This window comes from Felis catus (assembly GCF_018350175.1).
Source record: "Felis catus isolate Fca126 chromosome D3 unlocalized genomic scaffold, F.catus_Fca126_mat1.0 chrD3_random_Un_scaffold_47, whole genome shotgun sequence".
Lineage (NCBI taxonomy): Eukaryota > Metazoa > Chordata > Mammalia > Carnivora > Felidae > Felis > Felis catus.
This window is the reverse complement of record NW_025408512.1, coordinates 235,357-261,704: the sequence shown is the minus strand read 5'-3', so window position 1 is coordinate 261,704 and position 26,348 is coordinate 235,357. Positions and strand designations below refer to the sequence as shown.

At 38.6% G+C, this 26,348-nt stretch overlaps 1 protein-coding gene and 1 long non-coding RNA gene across 28 annotated transcripts in view; one reads left to right on the top strand and one right to left on the bottom strand.

Moving 5' to 3' along the window:
- The first annotated feature begins 121 nt into the window (after positions 1-121).
- On the top strand, positions 122-6,059 carry LOC123383614. 2 transcript variants are annotated; one of them, XR_006593521.1, is made up of 6 exons: positions 122-282; positions 1,936-2,020; positions 3,771-3,872; positions 4,552-4,775; positions 4,886-5,016; positions 5,214-6,059. It is a non-coding gene; the product is annotated as an uncharacterized LOC123383614 (long non-coding RNA). The 2 variants fall into 2 exon arrangements; XR_006593522.1 differs by lacking the exon at positions 3,771-3,872.
- Positions 714-26,348, bottom strand: part of LOC111558426 (ankyrin repeat domain-containing protein 26-like) — a 204,820-nt gene continuing 179,185 nt past the window's right edge. For 22 of the 26 annotated variants that reach the window (XM_045051562.1, XM_045051573.1, XM_045051574.1 and 19 more), the window contains 4 exons: positions 9,282-9,572; positions 8,531-8,745; positions 7,051-7,279; positions 715-1,341 (listed from right to left, as the gene is read on the bottom strand). In XM_045051562.1, the coding sequence (XP_044907497.1) occupies positions 1,258-1,341; positions 7,051-7,279; positions 8,531-8,745; positions 9,282-9,572 (819 nt within the window). In that variant the 3' untranslated portion in view covers positions 715-1,257. The other 4 variants (XM_045051579.1, XM_045051569.1, XM_045051572.1 and 1 more) reach the window with 4 other exon arrangements.

Below are 26,348 nucleotides of genomic sequence, written 5' to 3'. Positions count from 1 at the left end.
AGTTGGGGCCTTTATGATAAAAGGGTGTCAAGAAAATTGAAAAGTAACTATGTACAACTGCATTATGAAACCCGAGATTAGTATTAAATATATTTTGCTCAGGGTTGCACACTGAAATGAATTGCTATTGTGGATAAATATCAGAGTTTCTGGTTTTTTCATTACAAGGTGAAATTACAAGATGAGGACACAGTCCACCCTGAACAATCATAAACGATAAACTGAAAAATCAAACAGGCATTTCCAAACATTTCTGAACAGGACCTTCCTTGATATACACATGTAAGTGACAGGTATAAAACACAGCACTACTGGAACATACAGAAGGGACATCCCAGTTTTGCATCAATATTGTCTGCTTTTTGGTGAAGGTGATATGTAAGCTGACACCTGAAGGACAAGAAAAGTAGTATGCTAGGTAGAGGGAAGAAGCATATAGAAAGAGCTAGATGTGAGGAAGAACACTTGTGCAATTATGAGTAGTTTAGTTTGACAAGGTGCTAGAGCAAAGCAGCAGAGTAGGGCAAATAGTGAGACAAGGCTGAATAATCTGGCAAGAAGCAAACTGATTTGGGTGTTTTCATTCCATGCTAAGGAATTTGAAGTTTCACCCAAGGGCAAAAGCAATGACAAAGTCAATGAGTGAAGATTGAAACCCGTTACCTGTCAAGTGACAGCTATATGACCTCTACTTACTTATACCAAGCATTACTAAGACGACTTTGGCTTTTTGGGTCTTCTATCACTAGCGGAAACAACAATTTGATAAAGCACACCTTTTCTGAGACTTGTGCAGGTTGACAGCTCCATAGGGATGGCACCAGTGAAGGAAGATTATCGCCAGAAATAATAACAGATATATAGACTTAGGGAGATTGAAAAAACTTCTTTAACGTTTATTTAGTTTTGAGAGAGAGACAAACCACAAGCGGGCAGGGGCACAGAGAGAGGGAGACCCAGAATCTGAAGCAGGCTCCAGGCTCCGAGTTTTCAGCACAGAGCCCTCTGTAGGGTCTGCACCCACCTGAGCTGAAATCAGTCGCCCAACCGACTGAGCCACCTGGGTGCCCCTAGACTTTTGGGAGATTTTAAAAGAGCTATGGAACAGGAGGACTAAATGAGGAAGAAGTGTGTTCTTCATTATGCTCATGCTTCTACATTTTTTATTAGATATGTACAAAAAAAATGTGAATGCAGTATCCATTATCCAAACAATGGAAAGGGATGCCATTTACTATTTATAGTTTATTTCAGAAATCAATGATATCTAACTTCATACATTTTTGGCAACATACCTTCTTCTAGTGCTCTGGTTACTCCTTTCTCCAACTCCCGCTGCATCTGAGATAAGTCAAATATTATTTAGAATGTGTAAGGTAAACAAAAGGCATTGTAGGAATTATATATAGCTTACGACATGTGGTCTTGAAACAATACTTGTAGAGATTAAACCAAAGCTAGGGATTACTTCCATAGAAAGACAATCACATGAATAAAATAAATTCCTACCTATTTTATGTTAGTTTTAGGTAATGGAGAACAGATACATACATACAGACAGACACACACACACGTATATATGTGTGTATATATGTGTGTGTGTATATACGTATATATGTGTATATTATATATATATGTGTATATATATATGTATAATGCTATTTAAGTGAATCTGATAAAAAGCACAATTAATATTGATCTATTGAATGTGTATAATCTCTGAAAGGTGATGTTTGATCTTACTGGTACAAAAAAGTTTAAACAAGAATCATATTGTATACTGCATTACTACTTGGAAATGATTAGAAAACCTGCCCTTTATGAAAGTTTAATCAGTTTTTTACCTGAATGAATTGTTCCTTAAAATGGGCTTTCCATTCTTTCACTTTTAGAAAAACAAAATTTGAAGGAATGCTTTTGCTGTTAATTTTTCAGGACTGACTCTTAAATACATATAAAATGAAGAAAGTGGGACTGTCATGCTGTCATGTGGAAAATTCTACTGGCAAAAAATTGAGTGGTAATATTTTGCTATCTGTGTTATGACTAAAACACTTATTTCTTTTCATATGCACACAAAGATTTCAGAAAATCTCTTTGAAGAAAGGAAAAATAGAGGGTTACAACAGTTTTCAAATTTAGCTTCTGATTTATAACTTTCTCAATTAGAGATAAAGAAAACAATATACAATTTTCAATTGTAACTTTGTTTCCTTTGTCCAAATTAGGACCAAGTTTGGAAACACTTGACTTATTAAAGTTATGGCTATCTACTGACTTATGAAATGTGTACGAATATTTCCAACTACAGGTGACCCTTGAGTAACACCGGGGTTGCGGTGCAGTCAAAAACCTGCATATAATTTTTTCATCCCCCCAAAACTTAATTACTAATCGCCTACTGTTGACCGGAAGCCTTACTGGTAACATAAACAGTCGATTCGTACATGTTTTGTACAGTAGAATAAGCCAGGGCAAAAAAAATGACATTGAGAAAAACAGAAGGAAGAGGAAATACACTTACAGTACTATACAGTATCCAAAAATAATCCATGTGTAAGTAAAGTAGACCCGCACAGTTCGAAACCATGTTGGTCAAGGGTCAACTGTATATTACAACTGTTCCTATCTAGAATGTTCTTATTTAGATCTTTCTTATACAAGGTAGCCTCTCCCTGAATGCCCCAAACGGGCTCCAAAAGAGCGTACTGAACATAATCAACACTGGTGATAAGGATTCCAATGTCTTTACAAATGTAGGTGTGAGGACAAATGTTTTGGCTGACATGTTTCCCAATATTTTCAGAGACTGTTTTCTCTAATACCTTTTTTTAATTGAAGTATAGTTGACAGACAATGTTACACTCATTTCAGTATACAAATTCAGATTGGACAATTGTAGACACTATGCTATGCTCACTACCGTACGTGTAGTTACCCTCTGTCACCATACAACATTAATACAATATTATTGACGATACTTCATATGCTGTATTCTTCATTCCTGTGACTTACCTATTTTATAACTGGAATTTGTACCTCTTCCTCCTCTTCACCTATTCTGTCCTTACTCTCTACCCACCTCCCCTCTACCAACCACCAATGTGTCCTCTGTACTTAGGATTCTGTTTGTTGACTTGTTTGGTTTTTTTATATTCCACATGTAAGTGAAATCAGATGGTATTTATTTGTCTTTCTCCGATTTATTTCACCTCGCATAATACCCTCTAGGTCTATCAATGTTGTCACAAATGGCAAGATCTCATTCTTTTTGGTAGCTGAGGTATATTTCATTGTATACATATTACACATCTTCTTTATCCATTCATCTATCGATGGACACTTAGGTTGCTTCCATATTTTGGTTATTGCAAACAATGTTTCAATAAACATAGGGATGCACACAACTTTTCAAATTAGTGTTTTCATTTTCTTTGGGTAAATACGCAGTAGTGGAATTAATGAATATCTATTTTTAAGTTTTTGAGGAACCATAACACTTTTTTGACAATAGCATTATATTCAGGCCTTATAAAATGAATGGGACAACATTACTATACCAGACTTATAAAATTAATAACTCAATACCAGATGATGGGGGAAGGCTTTATTCAAACAATTTTATATTACTATTAATAATATCGATATAAAATATAAACCACGTTTTTTACATGACATGACTTAAGGAACTACCAAGGTAATGTTGCATCTTTTCCCCAAAAGCTCTTTTCCTAAATATTTACCTCTGTGACCTGTATGTTTATTTCTAGGTAAAAACTGTGTTTCGATGGTGAAAATAGCTTTCAAGTCCATGAATGAGGACACATGTGTACTTTTATGTATACCTTTCCATTTATCAGAAATATAAGAGGGTGAGAAAATTATACACAGAAAAAACTATATATCAGCAAATTTTAATTCAAAGAACACTTTTAAAGAATTTTTAATTAGAAGGATTTTCTCATTACTGTCAGCATTCAAATATGGCCCCTAGAAATCTAAGGTTCGGTTGGGGACACCCACCGCAGGATTGAGGGACAAGGAAGTCACAGCCATAGTCTCCATCTCTCCTTTAGTTAGACAGCTCTACTTCTCTCTGTTTTGCACAATACAGTTTAATGCAAAAAAAAATTACGTTCTATTCTTTGAAAAAAAAATTATGTTGAAGGTATAAAAGTCACTAATTTAGTCAAAATCCCGAATTTTGCGTAATAGACAAAAAGGGCTCAGAGAGAGTGTTCTTTGCCTGAGGTCATGAAACCAAGTAGATGCAGACCAGGAATCCACTTCTGGTCTTACCAAGGCTAGAGTTCTATGCCAGTTACTTCCTCATAGTCAGGAAAAATATGTATATTTTAAGTATAGCTCAGAGAAAATGAATACATAAAACTTTGTCATGTGGCTCAATAATGTTTAGGTATGAGGCACACGATAGTTGCTCTCTAACTAAATTACAAATTTTAAAGTCGTGAATAAAAATAGAGGAACAGAAATTATGTTAACTCCTTTTAGTAGCAGTCAATTTGTAAGCACAACTGTTTTAAACCACAGGACAGAGAACTTGAGAGAGAAAATCTTCAGGTGAAGCAAGCAAGCTGAAACTGAGGAAATTCTTCCTGAAAGAATGATTTATTTCTTCCAAAGAAATTTGGTTTATCAAAATCAATCAACAAATGAGTGAACCCATGGTGTGGTTATTTACAGCAAAATTTAAAACCCAACAGATTTCTCTTTCCCATCTAGCATGCTTCTGTCTAACCTCTCATCATTAGTTGGTATGTACAAAAGACACAATTCACTTTATTTATAATTGAAATCCAGTCAGAAATCATAGGTGAACCTTCACTTCTCACATTTGGACTTCTCTCTCTCTCCCTCCCGACAGGAAGGGAGACTTACCTAATGGGTGAACTTGGGAGAAGGAGCTAAGCAGTGCTTATGTGTTTCTGAGTCTCCTCTTTGAAAAGATGTGCCTGCCCACAGTAACATGAATTTGGGTCTGCTCTCAGCTCTGTGGTAAGCACCCTGCCCCCAGGGTGGGTGTCAAGCATTTGTTTCCTCAATTGACAACTGTGTGGGGAAGTGCCCAATTTGGGAGGAAGCCCAGTGTGGCTAACATAACCTAAATCATATCCTCCAATTCGTTAGGGTGTATTAGTAATAAAGCTACTACGTTTCTCTCCATCTCCCTGTCTCCTGTGTTCTGAATTTAGAAAGAGAAGAGCAGTGTTGTCGCCTACCCAGTGTCACCTGTCACAGCTCCACCAAGAAAAATGACTAGACAACACTTACAGAAACATTCTCTTCTTCCTTGACTTCATAACTAATGTACATTGTTCAAAAGCAACGCCCACTCAAAAGAGAGAAAAAGTTGAAAGAAACCATTTTAGAAACAAACATAGAAAGTCAGACAAACTGAGGACACAGAGGAATACCTTCCAAATGAAAGAACATGACAAAACCTAAGAAAAAAAAAAACTAACAAAACTAAGAAAAAAAACTAAGAAAAAAAAAACAGAGAGAAGTGATGAGTTCAAGGTAAAGGTCATAAAGATGCTCAGTGAACTTGGGAGGAGAATGAATGGATCCAGTGATAACATCTACAAAGAGATAGAAAATATAAAAAAGAACCAATCAGAGCTGAAGGATACAATAACAGAAATGACAAATACACTAGGGGGAATCAACAGCAGATAAGAAGATGCAGAAGAACAGATCAACAATTTGCAAGACAGGGTAGTAGAAATCATCCAAGCTGAAAAACAAAAAGAAAAAAGAACTTTAAAAATGAGACTAGGTTAAGGGACCTGTGGGACAACATCCAGTGTAATAATACTTGCATTCAAGGGGTTCCAGAAAAAGAAAAAGAGAAATGGGCAAAGAACTCATTTGAAGAAATAAAAGCTTCATTTTAAAAATTCAAATATTTGCTTGATTTAGCTATTTATAAAATGCTCTACAATCCCTCAGCAAGATATTTTATAAAAATTGAAACAGAGGTGCTATTAGTCAAAAAAAAAAAAAAAAAGGAAAAAGAAAAAAGAGTGCCATAAGTAAGAGAGCAATTAAAGATGTATTCTCATGTAAGAAAATAGCAAAAATGTAACTTAAAAGAGAAATTAACCTTTTTAGTGTTACAAGTTGATTTAATTCATGAAAAAGGACTTACCATGGGTTCTTTTTTTTTTGTTTAAAGTAGCCTCCATGCTTAGCGTAGAGCCCAATGCAGGACTTGAACTCATGACCCTGAGATCAAAACCTGAGCTGAGATCAAGAGTTAGACGCTGAAATGACTGAGCCACCCAGGCACCCCCTTGGATTCTTTTAAATAGTAAACATTCATATGTCGTTAAGTGTTTGGAGGACGATCATTCACTGACATACAGTGGTGCAAAAACTGGATGATAGCAAAACCTTCAAATGTTTATGAACCACTGCCAACCGAAAATAAGTCCAAGCATCTAAGTGTACCTGTGGTCAACAGGCAATAACATTTACTTTCTAAAATCAAATTTAAATGAAAGCTTTTCAAGAAATTTAACATGGGTCAGTTTAGTTATATTTATTGAATACAGTTAATACTAGGTGTCTCTTGTGGCGCACCTGGGTGGCTCAGTTGTTTTCAGTGTCCAAATCTTGATTTTGATTCAGGTCATGATCTCATGGTTTTGAGACTGAGCCCCACATTCGGCTCAGTGCTGAGCATGAAACCTGCTTGGGATTCTCTTTCTCCCTCTCCTTTTGCCCCTCCCCTGCATGCACTCACTCATTCTCTCGCTAAATAAAATAAAAATTAGTATCTCTTGGAAATGAGAGATCAAGGGACTAATATATATATATATATATATATATATATATATATATATATACACACACATATGTAAAATTTATATATATATAAAATTTACCTCAGTTCTTTCTTAGCATATATAATTATGACTTTTACTTCGTATGTATTAGATACTTAAACAACTCAGAATTTCACCAAATTAAAAGCAACAATTATATCAGATATCTGAAACCCAAAGTAAAACAGATAATATAACTAACCTTCCACAAGGAAGTCTCCCAGTAGGCATATGACGGCCGTGGGTTTAAGGTAGGAATCACTAAGTTTCTTCTTGGAGTAAGGTTTCCATTGAGCACTGAATTATTTCCAAAATGTCCACAATAAGGTGTTTCCAGGCCTAGGCTCATAGTAAGAGTCCTGAGTGAAGTTTGATGCTGCTGTCTCTCCGCAAGAAGTTTTGTATTACTCTCTGACAGTCTCTCATTAGTCCTGTGAAGATTAAAAAACACAAATACATTTTCTTTTTCCCTAAATCATTCCTAAATGACTTACATCTTTTTAAGTTTCCATAATAGTCAATAGCATTTGCCATTGAACAGTGTTTTAACACTGAACATGTGACAGAGCACACCTACTATCTAAAATTATACTTTTAAAATTGTTCTAAAGAAATACTTATGTTTCCAGGGGGATCCCTAACTAACAATTCAAGTTAGGGAAGGGAGAGAAGTGGCTGTCAGTGATGTACATGGCTTAACGAATAATACTTGCTGTCTTCCGGAATGGCTGTACTGACAACATCCTTCAGGATGCCAGTATATATACACACTTATATGTAGTAAACCTGTTTACAGATATAAAAATAAACCATCCCTCAAAGACATTTTCAAGCGTTTGCTTTCACCACTCTTGTACATTTCACTTAGTATCTCAAAGAAACTGAGCATTTGACACCGAGGAATCACTGAGACCAACAATCTCTAGGGGAGATAGTAGATGGCAGACGTGTGATCAGAAAGAATTCAAACAGCTACAGAGGCAATTAGCTTATAACAGTTACCAAGGCACTGGAGGCAGAATCTGCCCTTTCTGTCTTCAGTCTTCCACATACCTCCCTCCCACCACGGTGCTCTTTTTAGCCACTTTGGGAACTCTACTCCCCTTCAGCCCTGTGTGAGTCTTTCTGTATTTCACATGTATGCCATTATGTAAAGTAGAAAAACCATAAAGGACAGTTTGTCTCAAGGCCCACTCTAGTAATAATACCAAAGTTCACAATCAAGAGAATAAATGTACCAAGCTGCCAGGATGAGTAGTAATAGTACTTGACCTTTTAGGTTAAAGATGTCATCTTCCAAAAATGAACTCATCGACATTTCTATTTAGGGTACTTCTGACAAGCAATTTTATAATAATATGCTTCTAAATGAGAAAGCTTCAAACAATGCACTTAAAGACTAGCAGATCCGATCAATGGAAAATATACAGGGCGGGGGGGGGGGGCGGGGGCGGTGGGGTGGGAGAAGAGGTCCTGTAAAACCAAAAAGAAGAGGAGGGATGCAAACTGTCCTGGACTAACATTTCAAAGGTAAGTTCACTTAGAAACATCATTTTCCAAAATTACACGATCTAGTTGGCTTTCACTTCCTACTCATCTCATGATCTTGGCTCCACAGAAATTATGCTTTAGAGGCAAATGAATAAGCTAAATTTCTTGTCTATGATTCTGTTTTGGCTTACCTGTTCAGTTCACTTCTCAAGGACTTTCTAACTTTTAATTCTTCTAGGTAGAGTTGCCTGTAGGTTTCCAACTCTGTTTTAGTAGAATCTTGAGACGTCTTCACTGTAGAGACCTGAGATTCCAGATCTTTAATTCTAAGTTCCATTTGACTTCTCGTTGAAGCATGAGCATTTTCTCTTAACTGGTCCAAGTTTTCTTGAGCTGCTGCTTGTGCCTAAAGCAAATTAACAGGATAGTTTTTAAATAGCTATAATCTGAATAATTAATTATACCTGCTTCCTTTAGTTCTGAGTCAATGATTCAGAGAGCAATTTTAAAGGAAAAAAAAAAGCCTGAGTTAAAATATTTATCATCAATGTCAACTGAATTAAATATGATTTATAAAATTAAAGTTCAATCATTCCTGTATTAGTATTCACACAATCTGATAATTCAAATAATAGAATCAATGACAAAATTTTAAAAGTCAACAATAAACTTAAGAATAATCCAAGTAGAGTGCAATTTTTAAATCATAATTTTTCTTTTCCTCTTCATAGTGAGACTAGTTGTTTAAATCATCATTTTTTCTTATCCTCTCGATTTAGTAAGAACAATGATGAAAACTGAAATCTTTAAAGGGAGGAACAAATGCCTCCAGAAATCTACAGATTTCCATAAAGCAAGTAGAGGAAACCCATACAATACATCTATCCAAAATGTAATTTGCATTGAAATGAACGAAAGCACATTACAGATCAATCAATTAACCTGTAAAAACAGGTTGACTTCGTGTAATTTTTGTACTGTGTCCAGTCGTGCTCTTTCTTCAATCTCCCGTTTATACTGTTCCACTTGACTGCGTTCTACCATATTCATTTCCATAAATTGTTTCAAGTTTACTACTTCTCGTTGTAACTTCTTGTTATTGCTCTCTAGTTTTTCACGTTCTTCTTCGAAAGCTTTCATTGATAATAACTCTTGTTGAAGAATTTGATTTTTTGCATCCAGTTGTAGACATTTTGAAGATGTAGTTTCCAGTTCTGTTGTAAGGACATCAGCCTGCATGAATAAAACACTATAGTTTGGAAGTGGAGTGAAAAGAGTCTAACTCAAAACTACGATCAAAAATTTTTTTTCAGATTTTAAGTAATCTCTAAGCCCAGCGTGAGGCTTGAACTCACAATCTCAAGATCAAGAGTAACTGAGCCAGCCAGGCACTCAAAATTTTAAATAAACTCATTTGCAATAAAATGTTACCTGTCTTAGAATGTGGAACCTTAAACAACTCAGAAAATCAAGAGCAAACTTAAAGCCATCAGGTGTTACTGAAATAGATCTTTGCTATCATTGTCTTTACTACACAACATTTGCACTTGATTCTATACTTTTATTTTTCTATCATTCTTTCATATCTTTCTTTCATAAAATAAGTCCCCTCTTAGGAGAAAGTCTCTTAGCCCTTCCCCCATCTTCACACTCCATCATTTTTAAAGAAGTTTTAGCAGTATCATATTGACTTATGTTTGCGCGCGTCCAAAAATACGTCCCAAGATAAGACTCTGAAAATAAGACTCTAATTCGTGAATCTATAGGTAATGATTCTAATGCCACGGCCTTTTTCTGAGCTGCAAATGTTTTAATGCTAATTTGAACTGCATTCCCAGGAGAAATGATTCTCCAGGTTAAGAAATCACATCTCCCAGTGTAAAACTTTAATTGGATAATCCACATATTTTTTTTGAGGCAAAATAAAAACTTATTTCAATACTGTTATCTTGTAATCCTTTGTTACACTCTAGAAAATAAGAGATCATGCTACACAACAACAACAACAACAACCACAACAACAAAACTGGCTGGAGTTTCAGTGATGCTGAGTTGGAAAGGTCTTCCATCCATTACATATGACTGGTAAGACAAGGTGAGTGGATGTGGTCGTTTTATAAATTTGTTGATACTTCTGTGAAAATCCCTCCCCTTAAATATATGCTAGCTTCAGTAACTGGTTTCTAGTGAACAGAATATGCAGAACTGCTGTGATTTTTAAGGCCAGCTTGGAAAATGTGATACAGCTTCCATCTGACTTTCTTTGTCTAGGGAAGCTCACCCTTAGAACCCAGCCACCACGTTGTGAGGAATCCCAGGCTACCTAGTGAGTCTTCATGTAGATACTCCAGCTGAGACTAGCCAACGTCCTAGCCAAAGGCCAGCCTCAACAGCCAAACACGTGCGTGAACAAGCCTTTAGATGATTCTAGTCTCCAGCTTCCAGTTATGCCAGCTGATGCCAAATGAAGAAGAAATGAGTTGCCCTATGCTGCTTTGCCTAAACTAAAAGATTGGTGAACAAGATAAATGCTGTTTTGAACTACTAGGTTTTGAGGTGGCTTCTTATGCAGCAGTAAATTACTACCACAGATAGTGATACTAAAACCGGTGTGCTGCTATTGAAAAAAACCTAAAACTAAGCTTCCTTTGAACCGGGAGGTAGGTGGAACCTGGAAAGATGTAGAAAAGCATAAGAATGAGACCCAAACAGGGCCTCCACAAGACTCTTAGTGGAAGCCTGATGGCCTGTGAAGAGGCTGACAGCAAGGGTTTCTAAGCAAGTGAAGAAAATGACACTGGAGGAAAGGGAAGTCATGCTACAAAATACCTGAAAGTAAAACGGATAGGAAAGAGAAACTAAAGAAAGACTATGCAACTGAAAGGAACCAGGACTTACTGGGTTCAAGTATCTGTTTCTCATTTACAGCCTCTCTACATGTGGAACTGGCAAATAATGCCAACATGAAGAAATGGCTTTTGGGTTACGAGAAAATCCAGGGTGCTACCAGGAAAACAGAAAGATTTAAGGTATGCCTCCAATTTCTTTAGGGATCTTAAGACTATAAGATTTTTTTTTAAAGTAGGTTCCACACCCGACATGGGGCTTAAACTCAGCACCCAGAGATCAAGTGTCACATGCTCTACCAACTGAGCCAGCCAGGAGCCCCAAGAGTAGACGAATTTTAAAGGCATTGTCATATAAGAGCTTCACAGGAAACCTGAAGCGAAAAGCTGATCTCAAAAGGACTTGGGAGGGTCGCTTTGCTACAACACGGCATGAAATCCAGTACTATTTATAGAAAACTAAAAAAGGTAAGAGATTTATAGTAGCAAACATACTATTTGCTAGCTTGGACTACAAGAGACCAAATCTTGCAAAAGGAAAAGAGGCCTTTGGGTCTTAGAAGTCCCACAGGGAGGAAGCAGGATGAAAAAACAGCTGCAAATACAGGTCATTCCTTATGAAAAGGAAGGAACCAAGAACTCAAAGAGTAAAGAAAGGGAAGAGACATGGAGAAAGTATTCCCGTGGTTAGGACTAAATCCTATCTTAAGAACTGACAGCATGCATCAGGCTATATTTCAAAACTCTTATGGACTAGGGTGCTTCCCATCTTCTTTTTCTGAATGGGAGAGTCTTCAGCAGTTGACTAGAATGTTGCATTTGTGAGTGGTAAATAACTGTCTCTTTCGTTCTCAAGTCCTCATATTGAGAACACTTGCACTCAAGGGGCTATACTTTAGATACCATAACCCAGGCAGCTTATCCCCACTGCACCTGATTAAGATGGTAAGATCTTGGACTCAAGCCCTGAACCTGATGCCATGATAACTGAGACTTGCAGGAGGTATTGGAGGGGGAGGGGAGTGAAAGTATTTTTCAGGTGGGAGGAATACAAACATTTGTGGCCAGTGGGTAAATTATACTGCTTTTTAAGGGTGTCCATAGGTTTCAAATATTAATTCCATAAAAAAAAAAAGACCATGGAACAACCTTAGTGGCTTGCTCCTAATGAACAGAATATGTGACTATGATGCTGTGTGTATTCCAAGCCTAGGTGACAAAAGGCGATACAGATTCTGCCTTGCTCTGTATCTCAGGCTGCTTACTTGGAATCGAGCTCCCCATCTAGTGAGGAAGTCTAGGCCACAAAGAGGGTCTAGGTGTGTCAGTTTAAGTGTTTCTGCTGCCTCCTGAACTGAAGTCCCAGGCAACAGCCAGCATCAACAACCAGACGTTAGTGAACAAGTCTTCAAATGGATCCAGCCCCAAACCTTTCAGTTGCCCCACCTGAAGCTGAGCGGGGCAGACACTAGCTGTCCTGGCCACGCTTTTCCTAACACATTTGTGAACAAAAGAAATCTAACCTTTGGGGAGTTCGTTAAGAAAGAACCAAAAATGATAAATGGAACAGTGGGTGAAAAAAAAAAGAGATGACACATAAACTTGTATAGGAGAAGTTGGTCTCCATTAAAGTAGGATGTAATAAATGTTAAGATTAATTTATTAACAACCAACAGTGCTAATGAGAAGAAGCAGATAACTAGAAGCAAGATCTAAGAAGTTTTTCTCTCAGTTTTTCCCCAGTTAGGATCATATTAGCTGTTCATTTTCCATATATGGCCTTTATTCTGTCGAGGTATGGTTCCTCTAAGCCTACTTTGTTGAGGTGTGCTGCTCTTCAAAACATCCATCATGACCATATGATCTTGCCAATCGATGCAGAAAAGGCCTTTGACAAAATTCAGCACCCTTTCTTAATAAAAACCCTTGAGAAAGTCGGGATAGCAGGAACATACTTAAAGATCATAAAAGCCATTTATGACAAGCCCACAGCTAACATCATCCTCAATGGGGAAAAACTGAGAGCTTTTTCCCTGAGATCAGGAACACGACAGGGATGCCCACTCTCACCGCTGTTGTTTGACATAGTGTTGGAAGTTCTAGCATCAGCAATCGGACAACAAAAGGAAATCAAAGGCATCAAAATTGGCAAAGATGAAGTCAAGCTTTCACTTTTTGCAGATGACATGATACTACACATGGAAAATCCGATAGACTCCACCAAAAGTCTGCTAGAACTGATACATGAATTTAGCAAAGTTGCAGGATACAAAATCAATGTACAGAAATCAGTTGCATTCTTATACACTAACAATGAAGCAACAGAAAGACAAATAAAGAAACTGATGCCATTCACCATTGCGCCAAGAGGCATAAAATACCTAGGGATAAATCTAACCAAAGATGTAAAAGATCTGTATGCTGAAAACTATAGAAAGCTTATGAAGGTAATTGAAGAAGATATAAAGAGATGGAAAGACCTTCCTGCTCATGGATTGGAAGAGGAAATATTGACAAAATGTCAATACTACCCAAAGCTATCTACACATTCAATGCAATCCCAATCAAAATCGCACCAGCATTCTTCTCGAAACTAGAACAAGCAATCCTAAAATTCATATGGAACCACAAAAGGTCCCGAATAGCCAAAGGAATTTTGAAGAAGAAGACCAAAGCAGGAGGCATCACAATCCCAGACTTTAGCCTCTACTACAAAGCTGTCATCATCAAGACAGCATGGTATTGGCACAAAAACAGACACATAGACCAATGGAATAGAATAGAAACCCCAGAACTAGACCCACAAACGTATGGCCAACTCATCTTTGACAAAGCAGGAAAGAACATCCAATGGAAAAAAGACAGCCTCTTTAACAAATGGTGCTGGGAGAACTGGACAGCAACACGCAGAAGGTTGAAACTAGACCACTTTCTCACACCATTCACAAAAGTAAACTCAAAATGGATAAAGGACCTGAATGTGAGACAGGAAACCATCCAAACCCTAGAGGAGAAAGCAGGAAAAGACCTCTCTGACCTCAGCCGTAGCAATCTCTTACTCGACACATCCCCAAAGGCAAGGGAATTAAAAGCAAAAATGAATTACTGGGACCTTATGAAGATAAAAAGCTTCTGCACAGCAAAGGAAACAACCAACAAAATGAAAAGGCAACCAGCAGAATGGGAAAAGATATTCGCAAATGACATATCGGACAAAGGGCTAGTATCCAAAATCTATAAAGAGCTCACCAAACTCCACACCCGAAACACAAATAACCCAGTGAAGAAATGGGCAGAAAACATGAATAGACACTTCTCTCAAGAAGACATCCGGATGGCCAACAGGCACATGAAAAGGTGGTCAACGTCGCTCCTTATCAGGGAAATACAAATCAAAACCACACTCAGATATCACCTCACGCCAGTCAGAGTGGCCAAAATGAACAAATCAGGAGACTCTAGATGCTGGAGAGGATGTGGAGACACGGGAAGCCTCTTGCACTGTTGGTGGGAATGCAAATTGGTGCAGCCACTCTGGAAAACAGTGTGGAGGTTCCTCAGAAAATTAAAAATAGACCTACCCTATGACCCAGCAATAGCACTGCTAGGAATTTACCCAAGGGATACAGGAGTACTGATGCATAGGGGCACTTGTACCCCAATGTTCATAGCAGCACTCTCAACAATAGCCAAATTATGGGAAGAGCCTAAATGTCCATCAACTGATGAATGGATAAAGAAATTGTGGTTTATATACACAATGGAGTACTACAGGGCCATGAGAAAGAACGAAATATGGCCCTTTGTGGCAACGTGGATGGAACTGGAGAGTGTGATGCTAAGTGAAATAAGCCATACAGAGAAAGACAGATACCATATGTGTTCACTCGTATGTGGATCCTGAGAAACTTGACAGAAACCCATGGGGGAGTGGAAGGAAAAATAAAAAAAAAAAAAGACGTTAGACTGGGAGAGAGCCAAACATGAGAGACTCTTAAAAACTGAGAACAAACTGAGGGTTGATGGGGGGTGGGAGGAAGGGGAGGGTGGGTGATGGGTATTGGGGAGGGCACCTTTTGGGATGAGCACTGGGTGTTGTATGGAAACCATTTTGACAATAAATTTCATGTATTGAAAAAAATAAAATTAAAATAAATAAATAAAATTAAAAAAAACATCCATCATGAATGGATGTTATAGTTTGTTATAGTTTGTCAAATTCTTTTTCTGCATCTATTGCAATGATATGATTTTATGCTTTTTTGAAAATTAATATGAGGTAGCACATTCATTGATTTGCAAATATTGAACCACCCCTGCACACCAGGGATAAATCCCATTTGGTTATAGTGAACGATTTTTTTTAATGTTTATTGATTTTTGAGAAAGAGCACAAGCAAGGGAGGGACAGAGAGAGAGGGAAACACAGAATCTGAAATAGGCTCCAGGGTCCAAGCTGTCAACAGAGCCTGAATCTGGGCTCAAACCGAAGGACCTTGAGATCGTAACCTGAGCTGAAGTTGGCTGCTTACCTGACGAAGCCACCCAGCTGCCCCTGCTCCTGGTGAATGATTTTGTAATGTATTGTTGGATTCAGTTTGCTTATTTTCTTGAAGAATTTTGCATGTTCATCAGAGATGCTGTCCTGTAATTCTCTTTGTGGTGTCTTTATCTGGTTTTGGTATCAGGGTAAAGCTGGCATAGAATGAATTTGGAAATTTCCCTTCCTTTTATGTTTTTCTGGAACAATTTGAAAAGGACAGGTTAAACTTTTTCGTTTCTTTTTTCTTTTCTTTTCTTTTCTTTTCTTTTCTTTCTTTCTTTCTTTCTTTCTTTCTTTGGTATTAGCTCTTCTTTACATGTTAACATTTACATCTGAAGTCATCTGCTCCTAGACTTGTGTTTCTTGAGAGTTTTTTGATTCCTGATTCAGTTTCCTTGCTGGTTATTGATTTTTTTTTCAAATTTTCTATTTCTTCTTGTTTTAGTTTGGTAAGTTATACGTTTCTAGGAATTTATTCTTCTAGTTGTCCAACTTCTAAGTTGTCCAATTTGTTGGCATACATTTTTTCATAATATTCTCTCATAAATGTTTGTATCTCTGTGGTGTTGGTTCTTATTTCTACTCTCACATTTGTGGTTTTATTTATTTTGGTCTTTTCTATTTTCTTGTTGATTACTCTGGCTAACGCCTTATCAGTTTTATTAATTTTTACAAAGAACCAGCTCGAGGTTTCATTGACCTGTTCTAGTTTTATCTGTTTTTTGTTTGTCTATCATTCATTTCTGCTTTAATCTCTTTTTTTAATTTTATGTTGAGAGAGACCACACATGAGTGGAGGATGGGCAGAGAGAGAGAGAGAGAGAGGGAGGGAGAGAGAGACTCCCAGACAGGTTCCATGCTGCCAGCACAGAGCCTAACACGGGGCTCGATCTCACTACTGTGAGATCATGACCTGAGCCAAAATCGAGTCAGACACTTAACCAGTGAAGCCACCCAAGGGCCCCCTGCTCTGATCATTATTACTTGCTTTCTTCTGCTGGCTTCAGGCTTCATTTGTTCTTTTTCTAGCTCCTTTAGGGGTAAAGTTAGGTTGTTTGAAACTTTTCTTGCTTCTTGAAGTAGGCTTATATTGCTTTGTACTTCCCTCTTAGGACTACTTTTGCAGCATCTCAAAGGTTTCAGACCATTGTTTTCTCATTTCCATTTGTATACATGTATTTTTTAAAATTTCTTCTTGTATTTCCTGCTTAACCCATTCCAGTGTAGTAGCACGTTATTTAACCTGCATGTATTGTTTTTTAATAACTAAGGCCTGTTTTTTGTTTGTGATCCATTCTTGAGAATATTCCATGTACACTTGAAAACAACGTGTATTCTGTTTTAGGATGGAACGTTCTGAAAACATCTCTTAAGTCCAATCTGGTCCGCTCTGCCATTCAAAGCCATTGTTTCTTTTTTTTCTTTTTTTTAATATATGAAATTTATTGTCACATTGGTTTCCATACAACACCCAGTGCCCATCCCAACAGGTGCCCTCCTCAATACCCATCACCCACCCTCCGCTCCCTCCCACCCCCCATCAGCCCTCAGTTTGTTCTCAGTTTTTAAGAGTGTCTTATGCTTTGGCTCTCTCCCACTCTAACCTCTTTTTTTTTTCCTTCCCCTCCCCCATGGGTTCCTGTTAAGTTTCTCAGGATCCACATACGAGTGAACACATATTGTAACTGTCTTTCTCTGTATGGCTCAAAGCCACTGTTTCTTTGGTGATTTTCTGTTAAGATGTATTTTTTGGTGATTTTTTAAATTAAGATCTATTGATGTAAATGGGGTGTTAAATTGCCCTATTACTGTGTTATTATCAATTAGTTCTTTTATGTTGGTTATTGTTTTATGTACTTGAGTGCTCTCGTGGTGGGTGCATAAATATTTGCAATCGTTAGATCTTCCTATTGCATTGTACCCTTTATTATGATATAGTAGCATTCTTTGGCTCTTGCTACAGTCTTTGTTTTTGGTTAAGTTTATTTATTTTGAGAGAGACAGAGTAGGGGAGGGACATAGAAAGGGGGTGAGAAAATTTCAAGCAGCCTCCATGCTGTCAGCCTGGAGCCCAACATGGGGCTCAAAGCCACCAGCCATAAGATCATGACCTGAGCCAAGACCTAGTCGGTCGCTCAAATGACTGAGGCACCCAGGTGCCCCACAGTGTTTGTTTTAAGGACTCTTTTTGTCTAACAAAAGTATCGCTACATTTTCTTTTAACGTGATAAATTTTTTCTCCATCCCCTCGTTTTCATTTTTTTTTAATAGAATTTATTGTCAACTTGGCTAACATACAGCGTGTACAGTGTGCTCTTCGTTTTGGGGGTAGATTCCTGTGGTTCATCACTTATAGACAACACCCAGGGCTCATCCCAACAAGTGCCCTCCTCAATGCCCACCACCCACTTTCCTTTCTCAGCCACCGCCCCCCCCCCCATCAACCCTCTATTTGTTCTCTGCATTCAAGAGTCTCCTATGGTTTGCCCGTCTCCTTCTCTGTTTGTAACTATTTTTCCCCTTCCCTTCCCCCACGGTCTTCTGTTAAGTTTCTCAAATTCCACATATGAGCAACAACATATGATATCTGTCTTTCTGTGACTTATTTCATGTAGCATATTATCTTCCAGTTCCATCCACATTGCAACAGATAGCACGATTTCACTCTTTCTCCTTGCCAGGTAGTATTCCAGTGTATATGTAAACCACATCTCTTTATCCATTCATCAGTTGATGGGCTTTTAGGCTCAATTTGGCTATTGTTGAAAGCACTGCTATAGACATTGGAGTACATGTGCCCCTATGAATCAGCACTCCTGTATCCTTTGCATAAATCGCCAGTAGTGCTATTGAGGGGTCATAGGGTAGTTCTATTTTCAATTGTTTTGAGGAACCTCCACACTGTTTCCCAGAGCGGCTGCACCAGGTTGCATTACCACCAACAGTGCAAGCATCCCCTCACTTTTAATCTGCAGGTGTCTTTATGTCTAAAATGAGGCTTTTATAGGCAGCATACATATGGGTCGTGTTTTTTGATCCATCCTGTCACCCTAGGTCTTTTGGTTGGAGTGTTTATTCCATTTATATACAAAGTAATTATTGACAGGTATGTATTTATTGTCACTTCACTACTTGTTTTGCGGTTGTTTCTGGAGATTTTCTCAAATCCTTTATTGTGTTTCTCGCCTTGATGTCTTTCTAATTTGCTTTAATGATATATTTGGATTTCTTTCTCTTTATTCTTTACATGTTTATTAGTGGGTTTTGGTATATGATAAGCATTAATTTGTATATCACCTGCTCTGCGTGTAGCAGTCTGTATTAAGTTGATGGCCAATGAAGTTAGAACTCATTTTTTTTTCTCCTCCCCATGGTTTAGATAAGCTATTTTATTGTATATCCTGTTTTGGGGCATTCCTTGACTGATTTTTTTTTTTACAGAAATATACATGCTTACTGCTTTTACATTTTCTGCCTTTATACTGTCACTTCTGATCTCTCCTTTCCACTCAGAGTCCCCGATAATATTTCTTACAGGCTGATTTAGTGGTCACAAACTCCTTCCATTATTGTTTGTCTGAGAAATTCTTTCTCTCTCCTTCTATTATGAATGATAGCCTTACTGGATAGAGTATATTTGGCTGCAGATTTTTCTCATCCAGCACTTTGAATATATCATGCCTTTTCCTTATGCCTTGCAAAGTTTCTGTTGAAAAATCTCCTGCTAGCCTTGTGGGTTTCTCCTTGGAAGTTAATGACGTGTTTTGCTGCTTTTAAGATTTGTAGCAGTGGGGCGCCTGCGTGGCTCAGTCGGTTAAGCATGACTTGATCTTAGCTCTAGTCGTGACTTCGCAGTTCGTGGGTTCAAGCCCCCAGTGGGCTCTGCACTGACACCACAGAGTGCTTGGGATCCTCTCTCTCTCTCTCTCTCTCTCTCTCTCTCTCTCTTTCTCTGCCCCTCCCCTGCTTGTGTCGGCATTCTGTCACAGGAAAATCAAAATCAAAAACAAAACAAAACAAAAGAACAAAACACTAAAAAAAAAGTTGTTAGCAGTATATTTTGCAAATTTAATTACAACGTGTCTTGGGTGTTGATTTTGATGGAAGTTCTCTGTGTCTCCTGGATCTCGATGTCTGTTTTCTTCTCCACATTAGGGAATTTTTCAGTTATTGTGTCTTCAAATCAATTATCTGTCCCCTTCTCTCTGTCTTCTTCTTCTGGGACTCCTATCATATGAATGTTTTTACATTTGACGGAGTCACCGAGTTCCTTAAGTCTATTCTTGCATTGGAGAATTCTTCTTTGTCTTCTTCAGCTTCATTGTTTATCATTACTTTGTCTTCTAGGTCATTAATTTGTTCCTCTGCTTCTTCCAGCTTGCTGTTCATTTTACTGCACTCTTCATCTCTGATCCTTGAACTCTTTTATGTCTGTGGTAAGGGTCTCACTGATGTCTTCCATTCTTTTCTCAAGTCCACTGAATATCCTTATGATCATGGTTTTAAATTCTCCATTAGGCGTGTTATTTACATCTGTCCCATTTCGGTCTCTGGCCATGGCCTTATCCTGTTCTTTCATTTGGGATAAATGCCTCTGTGTTTTCACTTTGTCTAGGTATCTGCCAGCTTCTGTGTGTTAGAGAAGCCAGTTAACTATGTCACCTGCTCCCAAAGTAATGGACGTAGGAAAAAGACGTCATGTAATGCCTAGGGTCTAGCACTTCAGGGAGTGTCACCAGTGTGTGCTGCATGTGTCCTGCTGTTGTGTTCTGGCTATGCTATCCTTCAGGCCAGTCGTCTGCTGAGGCTCTCCTTGCCGGGTCTGGTGTGTGTTTGATCCCTGGCCTGAATGTAGCGAGTTTTAACTAGGAAACTCTCTGGTTGGGAGATGTGGTGTGGGCAGGCGTTTGTCCTGGTCTTCTGGGGGAGGGATCTGCTGTGCTGGAACTCAAGCAAGAGTGATTGAGAAGGGTAGTTCCACCAGAGTGTAAGGCGGTGGTGCTTGGTGTAAGCAAGTTAGGTAGCCACTGCTTCCTGCAGGTGGCTTTATGTTTGTGGTGAGGGGCAGGAGAAGGAGATGGTGGCAGCCAGTGGCTTTGTTCCTACACACAGGTCTCTCTGAACTTTGCCTCTGAGGGACGTGCTCTGAGACGAGCAAATAATCTCCCCACTGTGTGCCCCAGGCACTCTTCAGATCACTGTATCCATGCTGTATTCTCCCACGTTGTTTGCCTGCCCTCTGTCCAAGAGCAGTGCAGTACCTCAGGGCTGCAACCCAGCTAAACCGGATGCCCTTTAAAACTCCAGACTTTAAGCACTACTGGTTGCAAGAACTCACGCAATGCAGCCCCTCTTGTTTTCCAAGCCAGTGGGTATGGGGAAATGTTCTCTTTGTGCGTTCCCCTGTGCGTTCCTCTCTCTCACCCTTATCCACAACCTCGACTCCCTCCCCTCTGCAGCAGCCAGGATCTGTTTCTCTTCTAGACGACATTTCTGCATCAAGGACCTTCTTTGATGTGGCCTCTTCTCTCCGTTTTGTTGTGGAGTTTGTTCTGTCAGTCTTCAGGTCGATTTCTGGGGTATTCAGGGTGAGCTGATTGTTATCTAGTTGTATTCGTGGGATGAGGCAAGCCTAGAGTCCTCCTACTCCTCTGCCATCTTCCTGTGTCTAAGAGAGTTTCCTAAGATTCCCTTCAATTACAACAATTCTTACAAGTAGGCAGGAAAGCCTCTTTAGAATCTCCCCTCAAGTTAAGGTAGAAGCACAAAGACATATGATTTGAAGCACAAAAGTTGAAAAACCAGAAAGAGTCAATCTGATAACCAAAATTGGGCCTTTGATCTGATTTCAAGTAAAGGAAATACGCAGCTTTGAGTATTTTTTAATCCATTGAATACTCAATCTTCATTCTCCTTCCCTCAGTGAGGAAATAAAGAGAATGTTATGAAATCATTGTTCATCTTCTCAGTAGCACAACAAATGTACTGTCCTTTAGCACGACTTCAATTAACTGCACATTCTCCTTTACCTTACTCCAACCTTGTTTGTGGGGGGAGGTAAGACCATTTCGTCTTTGTGTTGTCCCACAATGCTTCTCCATATCGTACAAGTTGGCTTCAAAACTTTTTTGTCATTCAAATTACCAATCTACTACTTGTCTCTGATAAATCAATTTAATACTACCTCACTTTGTACAGCTGTATTATTTGAATGATGTAATGTTTATTCCATTCATTATACGCTGAGCTATAACGCATAGCTATGCATATCTTTCTATTTAAGTGAAAGAAAGCGATACAGGCTACTGTGTTTTCCAAGAATGTAGGATCTGTGCCAAGAACAGGATTAACACCAGTGTTACACACAAGAACCAGGTCAGAAGAGGATCTCATTGTGAATTGCAAGATGATGGATTGGCAAGATTGCTTAACAGGAAAGAGGAATACCCCAGAGTTAATCTTTTCCTTCCTAGATGGTGAAAAGTATGGGTGAGTCTATGCGTTATAATGAGAGAATAAAATATAATGAAGTAAACGGTAGACTGAGTCAAGACATCCTATGGCCAAGATTTGATGGCAGTGAAAGTGGGCAGCACTGACTGAGAGACTAAAAGTTTGCACAGGCGGGGAACATGGGTGGCTCAGTCAGTTGAGCCTCAACCTCTCAGGTCATGATCCCAGGGTCATGGGATCAAGACCCCTGTCAGCCTCCACACTAAGTGTGAAGCCTGCTAAAAATTCTCTCTCTCCTCTCTCTCTCTCTCTCTCTCTCTCTCTCTCTCTCACACACACACACACACACACACACACATCCTGCTTGTGTATGCTCTAAAAAAAATAAAATAAATAAAATAAAAATATAAATAAATAAATAAATAAATAAAGTCTGAACACACTAAAGAAAGACCATTTTATCTTTTTGAGCCTGACTTCACATCGAGTCATGGGGTCAGCAAGGCATAGGCTGGCGAAAGGTCCTTCAGGAAGCAAAAATCTCTATAGGAGCAAAGTTAAGTTCTACTACATTGACTTTTTATTATTACATAAGTGACTGGTAATTTGCAAGATAACTAGGAAAAAGTTTTCATAAAATTTGATACGGTACTGGCATAAGGACAGACATATAGATCAATGTATTAACATTGAGAATCTAAAAATAAACTCTCACATTATAGTGAACTGATTTTCCACAAGGGTGCCAGACAATTAAATGGAATGAGAATAGTCTTTGTAACAAACGGTACTGGGACAAATGGATAGCCACATGCAAAGTAATAAAATCAGACCTCTACCCCATAGCATATATACAAAATTCACTTAAAATCTAAGAGCTAAATGATAAACCTCTTAGACAAAAGCTGACGTGTATATGTTTGTGACTGGATTTGGCAATGATTTGTTAGACACGACACCAATAGACAAAAGCACATTAAGTTTACTTCATCAAAATTAAAAACTTCTATGCTTCAAATATCACCATCAAGAACGTGAAAAGGCAAGTGACTAAATAGGAGAAAATACCTCAAAATCCCATGTCTGCTAAGGGATTTGTATGTAGGCTATTTAAGTAACTCTTCCAATAATGAAAAGACAATCCAATATAAAAACGGGCAAAAGAATGGATTAGTTCTTTAAAGACGACATAGAAATGGATAATAATCACGTTCAAAGGGACATGTTCGGGGTGCCTGGGTGGCTCAGTCAGTTAAGCTTCTGACTTGGGCTCAGGTCATGATCTCACTGTTCGTGGGTTCGAGCCCCACATCGGGCTCTGTGCTGACAGCTCGGAGCCTGGAGCCTGTTTCCGATTCTGTGTCTCCCTCTCTCTCTGCCCCTCCCCCGTTCATGCTCTGTCTCTCTCTGTCCCAAAAATAAATAAAAACGTTGAAAAAAAAAAGAAATAGAAAGAAAAAAAATTTTTAACTACTGAAAATCTAGTAGAACACCATCACCCTTTTCTGTAACTAAACGTTTTTGTTTTGTTTTGTTTTGTTTTTTTTGACTTGACTTGAGAGAGAGACAGAGAGAGAGCATGCAGAAGTGGGGAAGAGAGGCAGAGGGAGAGACAGAGAAAATGGTAAGCAGGCTGCAAGCTCAGGGTGAAGCCTGATGTGGGGCTCGGTCTCATGACCGGTCTCATGACCGGTCTCATGGTGTGGGGTTTGGGATCATGACCTGAGTGGAAATTAAGAGTCAGGACGCTCAAACAACTAAGCCGCCCGAGTGCCCCTGTAACTAAAATCTTTTTGGAGCCAGCCACACTCTCCTCTACATGCTGATTGATGGCTACTTTGAGGTCATAACAGGAGAGTTGAGCTGCTACAACAGAGACTATGGCCGACAAAACGAAATGTTTCTATACTCTGACAGAATAGCTTACCAACCTTAATCTCCTACAAAACATAACATTGTTAATGTTTTTAAATTATATATGATCAGATAAACGTACACATGTATCTATTGGTCAAATGGAGGAAATATAGGAATTTACCTTATGGTAAACATTTCTATTTTCATATTCCAAGCACCACATCAACTATGATTTTACATATTCACATAGGCGAATGACGTTGCTATTCTCATGATTATAAAACTGAACATGCTGTTTTCAGTGACAACAAGATATTTCATGGAAGAATTTGAGAAGCAATATCCTAGTAGGGGCCAGAATGCCTGGGTCTGAATTCCCAGTTCTGCTCGTTATGAGCTGTATGACCTTGAGCACACTACCTAAAACTTCCATGTCTCAGTCTCTGCATCTGTAAAATGAAGGTAATAATAGCACCTACTGGGACACCTGAGTGGCTCAGTCGGTTCAGTGTCTGGCTCTTGATGTCAGCTCAGGACATGATCTCAGGGTCATGTAATTGAGCCCCACATCGAGCTCTGCATGGACAGCGAGGAGCTTGCTTGGGATTCTCTCTCTCTCTCTTTCTCTCTCTCTCTCCCCTTTGCTCTCTCTCCCTACATGCCCTTCCCCACAATCTCTCTCTCTCTCTCTCTGTCCCTCTCTCTCTCTCTCTCAAAATAAAGGTCCTTAAAAAAGTGATCTCAAAATAAATAATAATAGTATCTACCCCACTGGGATGTTGGGAAGATTAAATTAGGAAATAAGAGATGAACAACTTAGAAGGGTACGTGGCACATAGCTCTAAGCGTCTGCATTTAGCATGATTACTGTTGCTGTATTTTGCGTTCCAATACAATGTGATAGTTTAGGCAGGTGGCCTGCCAATACAAGTGTTCCCCTATACAAATTATACTGAAGTTATTCTTCATTCCACCACATGTGGCAGCAAATGGGGAGCATGAGGCCCAGAATCTCTCCTCAGTACTTCACACAACTTTCGCCAATGCCACTAGCCAACAGGACTTTTTCCATTTATAATCCTTTTAACTTACTTCCTCTCTATACCACTCAGTGGACAATGCTCACAGACCAAGGTACAAAGAGCACCTCCTTGACTGAGTAGTAGATCCTTTACATGACCATCAGAGGCAAGGGAAAGCCACTGACATGGAAATAATCGAGTCTTGCTAAACTAAAGTTCCTCAATCATTTCACGTCCATACTGTTTACGTTAGGCTGCTTTAACATGTACTCTGATGAAGAGATTAAGGCTTTGTGGTAAAAGCATATCAGAAAAGCTGTCCCCAGATCTTTGCAGTTGGTAAAGTGTTATAAATCTGTAAATCCCAGTTCTGGCTGTGTAAGGAAGAAAGACAAATTTAGAGAGCTTTTTCATAGTGAGAGGGAAAAAAAAAAACCAAACATTTGATTGAACATTTCTCCTCTATTTGATTAAGTGCTTTCATTAATAGTTTTATTTATATAAGTGTGTGTGTGTGTGTGTGTGTGTATAGACATACACACATTTTTTTAACATTTATTTTTTGATAGAGAGCACGAGTCTGAGTGACGCAGAACGTGAGGGACAAAACGGATCCAACACAGACTCTGCTGACAGCAGAGAGTCCGATGCAGGGCTCAGTCTCAAGAACGTGGAGATCATGACCTGAGCCAAAGGCAGACTCTGATAAGACTGGAGACAGCCAGGCGCCCCTCAATTTTGTATTTCATTTCTTAGCATACATTTAGAATCAAAGCTTTGTTATACCAATGTTTCCAAGAAGAATTTATTGATACGGCATAAAGCACTTAATTTTATCGGAAAAACTGTTAAGTTAAAATATTTTCAATTTATACAAGGGTAAGTACCACATGTATCAAATATTATTATCCCTTAAATTTATACTTAGGAAGGCGAAATTACCTGTCATTAAAAAATAAAAACAACGTCAAATAAAGAACTATATTGTTCTGCGCAAGCTAGATGACAAGTGTCAAGAGAGTTAAGGCTAATGGGAGTTACAACAGTCAGAGAAAGTTCATAGGAAAGGAGACTGTGAGACAAGTCTGAATAACATAGGTTTAGGCAAGAGGAACAGAAACTAAAAAGACAGCATGAGTAACGGCGGAGAGATGGTAAAATCAACCCAATTAACTCGGAGGATAAAATCTGATGGCAGAGACATTAAAAACAGGTGTCCACACAAGAACTACATGAATGTTCATAAGCAGCAGTATTAACAGGCAAAAAGTGGACACAACCCAAAGGT